The following is a 13,334-nucleotide window of genomic DNA, read 5'->3' on the forward strand; positions in this document are numbered from 1 at the left end:
AGAAGTTAAACTACTGTATCTATACTCTATCTACTCTTGTGAAAATAAATGCACTTAACTGCATTGAATGTGCGTAATATAATATTAATGAAATAAAAGGCCACTTACTTGTACTTAAAGAGAGTTATTACTAATTTCTTAACACACTTAAAGGGTTAGTTCACCCAAAAATTAATGAAAATTATGCCCCGAGGCATCCTAGGTGTATATGACTTTCATCTTTACGAGGAATCCAACCGGAGTTATTTTAAAAATTGTCTTTGATCTTTCAAGCTCTGTTGTTGCAGTCAGCGGGTGTTGCAGTGCTTCAGTCCAAAAGATTTTAAATAAAAAGCACCCATCCATAAAAAAAGTGTCTCACATGGCTCCAGGGGGTGAACAAAGGCCTTCTGCAGCAAATCGATGCATTTTTGTAAGAAAAATATCCATATTCAAAATGCAATAATCACTTTAATGTAGCTTGAGCTTACTGTTGTAAACGAAGCAGTTCTGGGCGGATGACGAATGAGGTCAGCTTTGCGCATGCGCCGCTCAGAAGTGATGCACGCGGAAACACAGCGGACAGATCAAAACAACAATGGTCACGAATTAGAAGTACAAAACGAGGATTTGTAAAGAAGAATGTCAGAGGATTTCAATGTAAGCCAAGAGGAGACTGGTTTTTCTTTGCTAAAGTAAGGACACTTTGCTTCCTTTGCTCCTGTAAACAAACATTGGTTTTCACAAGACTCACCAGCGCATGGGCAGCACTAATCTCCTTACATCATGCTCCCGGAACTGCTTCTGTGTACAAATGTTGGTGCAAGCTACATTAAAGTGATTATTACGTTTTGAATATGGATATTTTTCTTACAAAAACGCATCAATTTACTACAGGAGGCCTTTGTTCACCCCCCGGAACAGTGTGAGAGACTTTTTTTTATGGATGGGCGCTTTTTATTTAAAATCTTTTGGACTGAATCAGACCATCAGTGATTCAACGGTAACGTTATGAAGCGACGAGAATACTATTTGTACACGAAAAAAACAACAAAAAATAACGACTTTATTCAACAATTCCACTCCTCTGTATCTCTCCAAATCAGCGTAGCGCCATTTTGTCAAATCTGAGCAGTACGCAGGCGGCGTACGCTCTTCTGTGTCAGCCGCGCTGCGCCGATGCGCTGTTTTCTTTCAAAACAAAGCGTAAATACATGTAAAAAACGTATCCTTGTGGCGCAGCTCAAGTCCCACGTAAGTGAGTCAAAACAAGTTATGCTAATTGCATCTAATATGAATCTAAATTATAATACATTTTTATTTAATTGAAATTACCATGGCATTAAATGTCTAAAAAAGATACATTCAGTTCGTACTTAAATATATTTCTTTGAAAGTATATTATTTGCATAATAAGTACTCTGCTAAAATGAATCTACATTTTTTACACAATCAAACAAGGCTTTGTCAAGCCATTTCAAATGTTATCTTGACATACTTTGCTATTCTAGTTAAAAATTCTGATTCATTTTAATTCTACATAAATGTAAATTTCAATTGCAATTCTGCATCCGGTTTCATTTTTTCAGTTCAAATTTAATGTGGCCTGATCCCATTCCTTATTTCTCACAAATAATTTCCACTACTGATACTTAAAGACTTCTGACTGAGTCATTGAAGGATATTTGGCGAACACAAGCACAGTGTGCGTAAAAATAAAGACATTGTCGCATACAGCACAAGCTGCTAGCCAGATCTGTAGCTTCGACTTTGTTTACTATACAGATTCAAATGCTAAATGTCTCATCCCAATGAATCAAAACACGTCGTCCCGTGACTCAGACCATGAATTAGTTTTTAATCTGCTGTTCTGCCTCACATTAACTTGCAAGTGTTGGTTTGTTATTTCTAAGCTGTGATACTACATCCCTGAACCCAGATGAGAATGAATAAAGCATGCATTTGGATATGGAAATCCTTCTCATTACAATCTGGATACAACAGATGCCAATTAAAACAGGGAAAGCACAAGTGTCTCATCAGGGCATCAGTCTCTTTCTCTCTCTCTCTCTCTCTCTCTACCTCAGTCTTGCTCTATCATAGTTAATAATTGATCAAAGTTTTCAGGCTGAGCTTTGATATAACCATGGCAACCGTATGGAGAGGGAGAGTGTATCTGTGCAAGGGGGCTCCTGTAAATACTTGCTCTAAAACACACAGACAAGATAGACCACAACTTCTGATACCAGAGTCTAAGATTGCGTCTTTTGAAATTTCCATTTATGACCAGTATCATAGCATGAATCAAGATGTGTTATCAAGATGAATCAGATGAGTTTTTATTTATTTTTATGATGAAATGTGCAATTTTGGATCATTCTAAAATAGAGGTGCAGGCTAATGCTGTTAAAGTGTTATTTAGTTTACCATGAATCTTGTCAGTACATATCGCAGTACACTTTCAGCATGTTTCAAATACAAAAGAATGATAAAATTACATATAATATTGCACTTAAGTCCTGTAAGTTAGTCAAAACAAGTTCAGCTAACTGTATTTAATATACCTTTTAATAAAAAAAGCATAATATAATTTCATACTTCAAATAAATTATTTTTTATTTTAATATAAATTTAAATTGTACACTTAAGAATATTCTTTTAAAGTGTATTATTTACACAATATCTTCTCTTTTTTAAAGTATACTATGTAATCATTTTTTTAACTTGCATGCTAATGCTGTTCTCATACTTTTAAACAAGCTAAATATTCAATTTGTTGTGTAATTCCATGCTGTTTGTATTACGGCTGTTTGTATGTACAGTAAATGATGCCTCAAATCATACGGCTTATTAATTAGAGCTTTGATATTACTTGTCTAAGTGATCAGACTAACAAATGGCAGATGATAAAATGTGTGGACAAAAAATAATAAATCCCATAGGCTTACACTAAAGAAAGAACCCAAGTCATATTTAGAAAATCATAGAAACGTAGCGTATAAGATTTGCATGGACAAGCACCCCTTACATTTTCTTCATAAAAAGTAAAAATATATTTAGCCTCAATTTATCATAAAATTTATCATGTCCAAAGTGCCATGACACATAAAAAAAGGAAGGAAAAAATGAAAAGAACAAATGGATTAGAAAAGCATTGATCTGTGTTCAGCTGCCAGAGCATGGCAGGGGTTATTACAACACTCATTTATGAAATAAATATTTATCAAATGTCAAATGAAATTGGAATTTTGAGGAGACTTTCATGTTTCTATGCAAACATTGCTCAGCGTGATAATTGGCTATTTGAGAGAGATTAAAAGAATGCCCCAAACATGCCTGAGATTCTTTGAACAATAATTAAATGCAAAACCCACATCAAATTTGATTTTCTCCCTTTGTAATTACATTTCTGACACCCGAAAGCAATTTTGATTAGGATCTCATCCAGGTATGAAGTGCTCCCCAATCAAGAGGAAATGCTCAAAATATCTGTCGGCTTAAATGTCAACGAGTCTGAGCACTTCACACCTGCTCTTCCATCTCCACGGCATACTAACACATGACATTTATACAATGTCACACTCGGCCCTTCTGATATTGCATTCTTCTACTTGTGCACCTGCAGTATGCCTCAGACTTTTATTAAGACTAATGCTAAATTAAGAGAGACTTGAGTCATAGGTGGAATTGGGGGACATTTCTAGAAAGCAGTTAATAATAACTGGAATGGTACATAGCATTTTTTATTAAATCATGAATTAAGGTGAATTAAATCAAGATTATTGCCTTTTGTATAATAAATTGCTTGTGCTTTTTCTCATTTAAAAGTCACTTTGGATATAAGTATCTGGTAAATGATTAAATATACCCTGATAATTCAAATGTAGTATGAGAAAAGAAAAAACACAATTAAACCCCTTCGTCCTAATTTTTTAATTTTTTTACATTTATTTATTTTTTTATATAGAATACAGTTTCAATACAATAATTACATATCATCATAAAAAATCGTTTATTGTATTTAAAAAAGTTCCAACTGTCAAATTTTACCCCATATTTGACGCCAAAATATTTTACAAAGCCCCTTTATATGTATTTTTTTTCCCAACATAAATTGTGTAACTCAATCAATATCTTTTTTTTAACATAACACGTTTTGGTATCTCATTAGAAGATTAAAAGATATATAGAATACGTATTTGATCTAATTATGACATGAAATAATTATGTTTGCATATGTGCTAATATGATCGCTAAGGAAAATCAACCAAGAGCACTGGTTAATCGAATTTTCATGCAAGACTAAAAACAATACAAATGCATGTGTTTTTCCCACTTTTAATACAATAAACAAGTGTAATTTAAATGTTATTTAGATAAAAAAAAACAATTTTTTTTTTTTTTGTAATGGTTCTATCTTTCAAATTAGAACCCATATTTAAAGAAACAGTCCTAGACTTTATCAATATTTTATATTTACAAAGGCCCTTTAGATGTAGTTTTCTCTTTTCCACACAAATTGTATACTTTTTTTTAATATAACACATTTTGGGATCAGAAAAAGAGCATCTCTCAAACAGCCATCGTCTCCTAAATATTAAGATTTTTAAATGCTTTTCAATGTGGGTCAAATTCAACTCACAGTTTCTCAAGCCAACTGGAGGATTAATGAACTAACTGGGTCTACAGTGATTATCTTGACACATTACAAACTGTTACCATTCATCTCAGTCGTGAGTGGTCAGACAGGTGCTGCAGATACACAGGAGTCTGCAGAAGAACCTCCTTATCCTTACAAGATCTACAGGGATGCAAGTTTGTTTGAACTGTGGTTTCACTGGTGGCTGTTGCCATGCCAACCCTCCTCTCCCTGATTCTTCCTCTATATTGAGTGCGATTGCAATGCAGAGTGCGGTTCACCAATCACAACCATGATACAACACATCTCTGTCCACTTAGAGCACTATTTAACTGTTTCCTCACCTACAGGAGGTCAGAGCCATCATGCCACACCGGTAAACTTAACTCAACTTCTGAAAGTGCTACATATTTATCGGTGGTTTCATTTTTGATATCAAACCAGCACTGACATATTTGAGGAAATAAATGTTTTTTGTGGCTGTTGACTGAACTGAAACTCAGGAGACCCAACTTTCTACAAAAGGCAGAAAAAATCTATCTCCACTTATGCAAACTACACAAAAAATACTATTTAAAAATAAACAGACTGAGGAATCAAACACTTTGTATGCAACGCTACAGGCAAACATAAGCATTTATGGTGCATGAGTATTTGTAGGAAGCCAAATTACTTTATGCAGCTGAAGCCTTACAGGCTTTTGATAACAGCCAAGTGCAGTGACTTGTGAAATATTAATGTACCAACAACTGCAATGTCAACTTGACACCAACTCCTGAATCTCAAGATACGATCACTGCCACAACGTTAATGAAGCACCTGCAAAATGCTGATCATTTCTACCATCTTAAATTAATATCTGCTACTTATCTTTGTTTCAGTCCTTGAATGTGAAATACTTGAATAAATTAACAGAAGTTAAAGAGGGCAATGACATTTCTTCTTTCTTAGCAAAACCTTCTGAAAAGTGTAACATTCATTCCTGCATGGTTGAAAAACACTATTGCTTGCATGATGCAATTAAACTAGTTAAGATGACAGTAGAATTAGGAGATTAAACGGATATAGAATAAATACTTTATCTGCAGGAACTATGGCATGAAATATATTATAAGTATTCAGTAACTTACAGTACTACTGCATAATTAAGTTTGCATATGTGCTAATAGGATTTCCAAGGGAAGTACATGGTGGTAAACTGAATTTCATTGTCATGCAAAATAAAAAAAATTAAAAAACACTACAAATACATATTGCTGAGCAGGGTTATTAGTTAAATAAAACAAAAACTGAAAATAAAACCATAAAAATATATTTGAAATCTTGAAATAAATGTTAACTGAAATAAAATTCACATTAAAAAAACTAGGCGCCAAGTCAACATTTCTCACTTTAATTTAGTTTATCTTGAAGCACAAAAATAACAAAAACTAAAACTCAACTAAAAAATTAATAAATATAGACAGACAAAAAAAGAAAACTAAAAATGACAAAAACAACAAAATTAGAACATATTTTTTACAAAAATTAAAATGAAAACAGTAAATGTAAAAATAAAAACTGGTTCAAAATATAAACTATAATAAAATCTCAAATAATACTAAAATAACACTGGTGATGGAACAGTTTGTTTTTGCTTTAATTTCGGATTAATTTTGCACATTTGTGGGACAAACTTAACTGATGCAAATGTAAGTATTATCTCAAATGCAATTTTGAGAGCAATTATATAATTAAATTCTGAGCAAAACAACATTAATATACAGTATATATATATATATATATATATATATATATATATATATATATATATATATATATATATATATATATATATATATATATGCACAAACCAACACACACACACACACACGCATATATATATATATACATAATTTTATATATACAAATTTATATTACATTACTGTAATATGGACACTGTAAATGTAAAATGTTCAGTGCTCACCATACTGTCGTAATGAATGAGCTCCAGCTCGTAGTCCGGCAGAATATCGGTCCGGTTGTTCACGAGATCTAAAGCCATCTGGGCTGCGGGGAGACACGCTTGACCACCGGGCCATCCTCCACTCATGGGAAACAGAGCTCCGATGTACAGTTTCTTCTTGCCTGCAACCGCACACGGCCAGGAGACAAAGATAAGCAGTGCGTAAAGGAGAGCCACGCTTCTCCAAACTCTCCCCACTGTCCTGATCCTCTCCGTGTATGCCATCAATATCCAATTCAATATTTATGCGTTTTTAGCTTTAATTGTGTGGTTGTGTCCGAAGCTGAAAGTGTCCACACGTGCGACGAGTCCAGTTTAAATTAACAGAACCGTGCACGGAACGCGTAAACAGTGCTGAACACTTAAAGCGCAATATGGAATTGCAGGCGGTTTAACCACAGTCTGGATGCTCGTTGGGATTTATGTTTACAGCAGTTATAATTTCATATCCGATGTCAGTCAGCCATGGCTATGAGCTTTTAGCGTCTTAACAGACAGTTAAGACATCTCATCTTGCGCGCTTTCTTGGAACTTATTTAGTCTTGAGAGCGTCTAGAATAGCTCAGAATCTTCAGACCCCGTCTAATCTTAAGAATCTTTTACAATTTGCATATCTTTCAGAATATTTTAGAGGCTGCAGAACCTTTTGAAATATAATCATCAGAATCTATTAGAATCTTTAGACTCTTTTGAATCTTCTGATGTACTTTTTTAGAACCTCCCATCTTTACAATCTTTGAAATACGCAGAATCTTTAACAATCTTTGAAATATTCTGAATGTTTTATAATCTTCAGAGTCTTTAGAATGTCATCTAATCTCAGAATCTTTAGAATCTTCTTTATATTTAGAGTGTTTAGAATTCTTTGGAATCTTCTCAGCAGTTTCTACTCAGACTCGAAATCACTATGTCCTGTCACAGAATGCGCTACAACACAAACCAGCTGTCCAAACATGTAAAAGCACAAAGCTACAGAAATCACGCTTTGAATAGTTTTTGGGTAAAAACAAACGTGCCATCGGGCAGTTATTGTCTCTTTCCCTCTCACAGTCACAGACGGTGTGTTTGTAGTGCAGCTATGCCAATACTTCACAAAAAAACAGAAAAACATTTCGTACATTCCGACATAACCCGCCAGAACCATATCCGCTGATCCTCTGGCGTTGCTTTATTTACCGCGCCGCTCACGAAACGTGATTAAGTTTTAAGCTCTCGAGCATATTATTCCTGCATCTGATCAGAATATTGGAAAATAACAATTGTGCTGCGGCATAATCCTTTAATCCGCCAGGATGAGAGGGGGAGAGACTGACCACCAAACGCAGTACACAGAGATCCGTACTCAGAGCCGACAGCAAACAACTGATCCACTGACAGACGAACAGTACTGTTGTATAGCGGGAAGGGGGCGGGGTTAAATTAAACGCTCTCTTCTGAATCAGAATCACTTTCACTGAATCAGAATCATTTTTAAAACCCGGCTTTCTGTCTGTCTGTCTATTTGTTTGTCTGTCTGTCTGGCTGGCTTTCTGTCTGTATGTCTGTCCGGCTTTCTGTCTGTCTGTCTGTCTGTACATCTGTCTGGCTTTCTGTCTGTTTGTTTGTCTGTCTGTCCGGCTTTCTGTCTGTCCGTCCATCCAGCTTTTTGTCTGTCTGTCCAGCTTTCTGTCTGTGTGTCCCTCCGGCTTTTTGTCTGTCAGACCGGCTTTCTTTCTGTCTGTCTGTCTGTCTGTCTGTCTGTCTGTCTGTCTGTCCGTCCGTCCGTCCGTCCGTCCGTCCGTCCATCCGTCCATCCGGCTTTTTGTCTGTCTGTCTGTCTGGCTTTCTGTCTGTCTATCCGGCTTTCTGTCTATTTGTCTGTCCGTCAGTCTGCCCAGCTTTCTATCTGTCTGTCCAGCCGGCCGGCTTTCTGTCTGTCCGTCTGCCAGTCTGTCCGGATTTCTGTCTGGCTTTCTGTACCTCCGTCTGTCTGCCAGTCTGTCCGAATTTCTGTCTGTCTGTCTGTACGTCCGTCCGTCTGCCAGTCTGTCCGGCTTTCTGTCTGTCTGTCCGCTTTTTGTCTGTCTGTCTGGCTTTCTGTCTGTCTGTCCGTCCGTCCATCCGGCTTTTTGTCTGTCTGGCTGGCTTTCTGTCTGTTTGTCTGTCCGTCCGTCTGCTTGTCTGTCCGTCCGTCTGCCAGTCTGTCCAGCTTTCTGTCTGTCTGTCTGTACGTCGGCCCGTCTGTCAGTCTGTCTAGCTTTCTGTCTCTCTGTGTCTCTCTCTAAACCCTCTATGGATATATGTAACATATGTATTTTCTTCAATTTGACTTTTTATTTGGTATCCATTTCACATCCTGAAAAAATTAAAATCAAGAAGGATTCCTCTATCCATCCATCCATCGATTGATTCTATCCATGTGATCTCAGGGTGCACTTACATACACTTACATTGCCAATATTGACACCTACACATAATGTAGGTAACTTTTATTGCCTGCACAGCTCTCTGGATTCTACTATTCACTCTAAAACAACAGAGTAGAGCTGAAGTTGATGACCTGAGCCACTGTGAACTTCAGGACCTGAGACGCTCCAGTGACATTTGGAGCTCCCTTTGAATCCGCTCTCTCCATATGCCAGTCATTAATTATTCATCCCTGATCTTTAGTTGTTATTTAATAAAAGAAAGGCCAGAGAAGCCTCCTGTGAGGATATATAATTACCCATTAGTTTACGCGATAACTAAATATGTTTACAAAACAGAATGAAGTTTTATGTACAAGGTCAGTTCTTGTTCATAAGGGGGTTTACAGAGGGCTGGCAATCAAAAGTTCACCTTTATGCTGACTTATCCTTTAACAACCACAGAAAAAGTGATGTAAACACCACCTGGTAAACACAGGCTCAAATATATCCAGACACACACACAAACACACACTGCACTGAGATACACACATAACCTCATACATTCATATACATACAGGGTAGAAATACACACAGTGCTACACACTCTGGCCGAGTGTTAATCTTCAGCCTGCTGAGAGTGCACTAAGTAGGCGGTGATCTCTCGCTGCGAGTTAAAAGAGGAATGAGAGAGAGAGATAGAGAGAGAGAGAGTGCATTTGCGTGTCTTGATAGTCTAAATCAGCAGAGCTGAAAGAAACAAGGGGAAATGAAAGAAAGGACAGAGGGATTGAGAGGAATGGAAGGCAATTAGAGGGAGGGATGGATGAATGAGAGGGTGCTACAGTCGTGCTTGCAGGAGCACTTGTGTTAATGCTGAGAGAAATTATAATAAGGTTCTATAGTGGGGTAGTCAACATGAGCTTGATGTCCTACATTCTATACTGTATCTAAAACAATTTTAAACGCATTTTGCTCATTCTTTATAAGCATGAAGCTTATATGACATCATATAAATGGAATGTTTGTCATATATACATGGAATATTGGTACTTTTCAAAACCCTGTAACATCAAGATGAGTTTTGTAGCTTTTAGACCACGTACAGTATGTTAGATTTGAAGTCATATGTTACTGTACTAAACATTATAAGTACATCTAAATTCTGCAGTGTTCATTTCAGGGAAAAGAGAACAAAAATATTGATGACTCATCCGTTACTAAACAGATTTCCGACCAATCAAATGGTCTCTACAATGAGAATGGCCCTCCATGAGGTCTTACAAATGTATTTGTCACACTTTATAACCAAATCAAAAAACTATAAGGTAAACATTTGTTTAAAAATTGTGGAAAAATATGATGACAAGTTAAAGGATCACTGTCATATAGATTCCTATATATTTTAACAGAAAATCTAGTTGTTGATCAAATAAATAAATAAGATCATGATGTGCATCCACATAACACAACAGTTCACAAATAAATTATTTAATGCATAGTCTGAGGAACAGAAATGGTCTAGATGGTAAAACAAAATGAATTTATAAACATAAAAAAGCAAAAATTATCAATAATATTTAAATCTATTTTTATATATATATCAATCTATATGCTGACACACGCAAATACGTTTTAACTGAGAGAGAGAGAGAGAGAGAGAGAGAGAGAGAGAGAGAGAGAGAGAGAGCACTAAAATATTGGAAATTATTTGATGCATTGAGGGAGCAGATTTCAGACGACTGATGGTAAAATACAGCCCCCTTGTGATTGAACGAAGCATTACAATTTAGACTTTCACAATTGGAATTGTGGTTTACAAATTGGATATACTACTGTATTTTTTTTATAGCTTATTTTTACGGTGTCATTTTAAACTCTGCTATTTGTTTTTACATATTTTAAGAAAAACTAACAAAGTGGACTATCAAGTGATAAACAGATTATCATGGGCTGTAAAACATCAGTATTTTAGGAGATTCTTGGGAAATGTGACCTCTGAAATGAGAAATTAAATAACCATTTTTATGTCTTACCTGTATAGTTACTGTCATCTGATGGTGCACAAAAGAAAACAAGAGACACATAAGGTTAAAATTATTCATATTAGGGAAACGGATACATTTGTGTTTGTGTGATTGACTGTTAAATCATAAACATACTCACAGAAACAGAACGGTTTAGGTGAGTCCCATTTGCCCAGCTTGGTACAGTGTGAGATATTGAACCCCTCCAATAGGAAGCCAGCATGACAGTTGTAGTGAAGAACTGTGCCCTCTACTGGTTGTCCAGGGGGCAGCAGCGCCACCCTCCCGTTCTCCAGAGACATCCAGGAACGTGGGCAAACCAATACTGAGAATTTTAACAAGACTTTTAGCACATCCACATCCTTTTAGCAAATTTATATAAACTTGAAATGACACAGTCTTAAAGTGTAACGCCACTAACACAACAACACACAGACAATTACATTTAAATAAAAAGGTAAAATTTCAATCAAATGATATATATATATATATATATATATATAATATATATATATATATATATATGTTTGTGAACCCCTTGCACAATACGTGAAAATTTGAGTAATTTTAACAAAATAAGAGAGATCATACAAAATGTGTTTTTTTATTTTATTTAGTACTGTCCTGAGTAATATATTTTACATAAAAGATGTTTACATTTAGTCCACAAGACAAAAAAAAAAAAAAAAAAATGCTGAAATTATTAATATAATCCCGTTCAAAAGTTTGTGAACCCTTGATTCCTAATACTGTGTGTGGTTACCTGATGATCCACGACTGGTTTTTTTTTAGTGGTGGTTGTTCACGAGTCCCTTGTTTGTTCTGAACAGTTAAACTGAGCACCGTTCTTCAGAAAAATCATCCATGTCCTGCAGATTCTTCAGTTTTCCAACATCTTTTGCATATTTGGACACTTTCCAGCAGTGACTGTATGATTTTGAGATCCATCTTTTCACACTGAGGACAATTGAGGGACTCAAACTAAACTATTAAAAAAGGTTCAAACATTCACTGATGCTCCAGAAGGAAACACGATGCATTAAGAGCCAGGGGGTGAAAACTTTTGAACAGGATGAAGATGACAAATTTTTTCTTATTTTGTGCAAATATAACTTTTTTCCATTTAGTACTGCCCTTCAGAAGCAACAGAAGATACTTGCATGTTTCCTGGAAAACATATTGCGTACAATTTACCTTGATCTTCAATTTTAAAAAGTTTCCACCCCCGGCTCTTAATGCATCAAATTTCCTTCTGAAGCATCAGTGAATGATTGAACCTTTTTTAATAGTTATGTTTGAGTTCCTCAATTGTCCTCAGTGGGAAAAGATGGATCTCAAAATCATACAGTCACTGCAGGAAAGGGTTCAAATATGCAAAAGATGCAGGACCTGGAGGATTTTTCTGAAGAACAGTTCTCAGTTTAACTGATCAGTAGAAACAAGGGACTCATGAACAACCATCACAAATCAAAAAACAGTCGTGGATCATCCAGGAAACCACACACAGTATTAAGAACGGGGTTATTTTAATAATTGCAGCTATTTTTTTTATTTCTCTCTTATTTTGTTAAAATAAGAATACTCACATTTTCACAGATTGTGCAAGGGGTTCACAAACTTTCAAGCGGCACCATATATATATTTGTATAGTGTGTGTGTGTGTGATGTGTGAGAGTACTGTGGAACAATATAAGAAATATTGGTATATACAGTTCCATACAGTTATACAGTTTAGTTCTTTTGGCATTTGAACTCAGAATGCTGTTATTGACCAGAATCAGAATCCAGATCCAGTATTCTGCAGAGCTGTGTGATAAATATAGATATTAATCAATACAATATACAGTGAGGGCACCTACAGCATCTGCTGATCTGGTTCATGTCAGTCCAGGTGCCATTGTGGAGGCATTTTCGGACCTTGGGCCCCACAATAATTCTGCTTCCTCTACAGATATATTCTATCTCATAGTCTACCGGCAAGATCTGCACACTGCGGATCTACAGAGAGAGAGAAAGAGAGATGTTTTGTAGATTGAATTAGATGTTGCTATGGGTCATAGTCCCTTCAGAACTGACATTGATGTTTATGACTGCCATTTTAATGTGCTGCCGTAAACTTTTACCTGTTCCTGAGTCAGTCCTCTGTAGCGAATCCCTCCGTCTCTGGGGGGACGAATGATTGCACATCCTAAGAGAGTAAGAGAGATGGGGGAGGATGAAACGAACAGAGATGAAATGTTTTCAGCTTAGTCACAATGCACAAACTAACATCAATAAACTAAAATGACAGATGTTCCGGG

At 36.0% G+C, this 13,334-nt stretch overlaps 1 protein-coding gene across 1 annotated transcript in view; it reads right to left on the reverse strand.

Annotated features, from left to right (window-relative positions):
* The window catches only part of gabbr1a (gamma-aminobutyric acid (GABA) B receptor, 1a), a 50,316-nt gene that overhangs the window by 32,439 nt on the left and 4,543 nt on the right, over positions 1–13,334 (reverse strand). Inside the window, exons 3-7 of the mRNA XM_042739842.1 lie at positions 13,158–13,222; positions 12,894–13,032; positions 11,174–11,359; positions 11,044–11,061; positions 6,585–6,745 (exon numbers count right to left, since the gene is read on the reverse strand). Of these exons, the coding sequence (XP_042595776.1) occupies positions 6,585–6,745; positions 11,044–11,061; positions 11,174–11,359; positions 12,894–13,032; positions 13,158–13,222 (569 nt within the window). The remainder of the gene's footprint in view (positions 1–6,584; positions 6,746–11,043; positions 11,062–11,173; positions 11,360–12,893; positions 13,033–13,157; positions 13,223–13,334) is intronic.

The sequence above is a fragment of the Cyprinus carpio genome, chromosome B15 (genome assembly GCF_018340385.1).
Source record: "Cyprinus carpio isolate SPL01 chromosome B15, ASM1834038v1, whole genome shotgun sequence".
In the NCBI taxonomy this organism is placed as follows: Eukaryota; Metazoa; Chordata; class Actinopteri; order Cypriniformes; family Cyprinidae; genus Cyprinus; species Cyprinus carpio.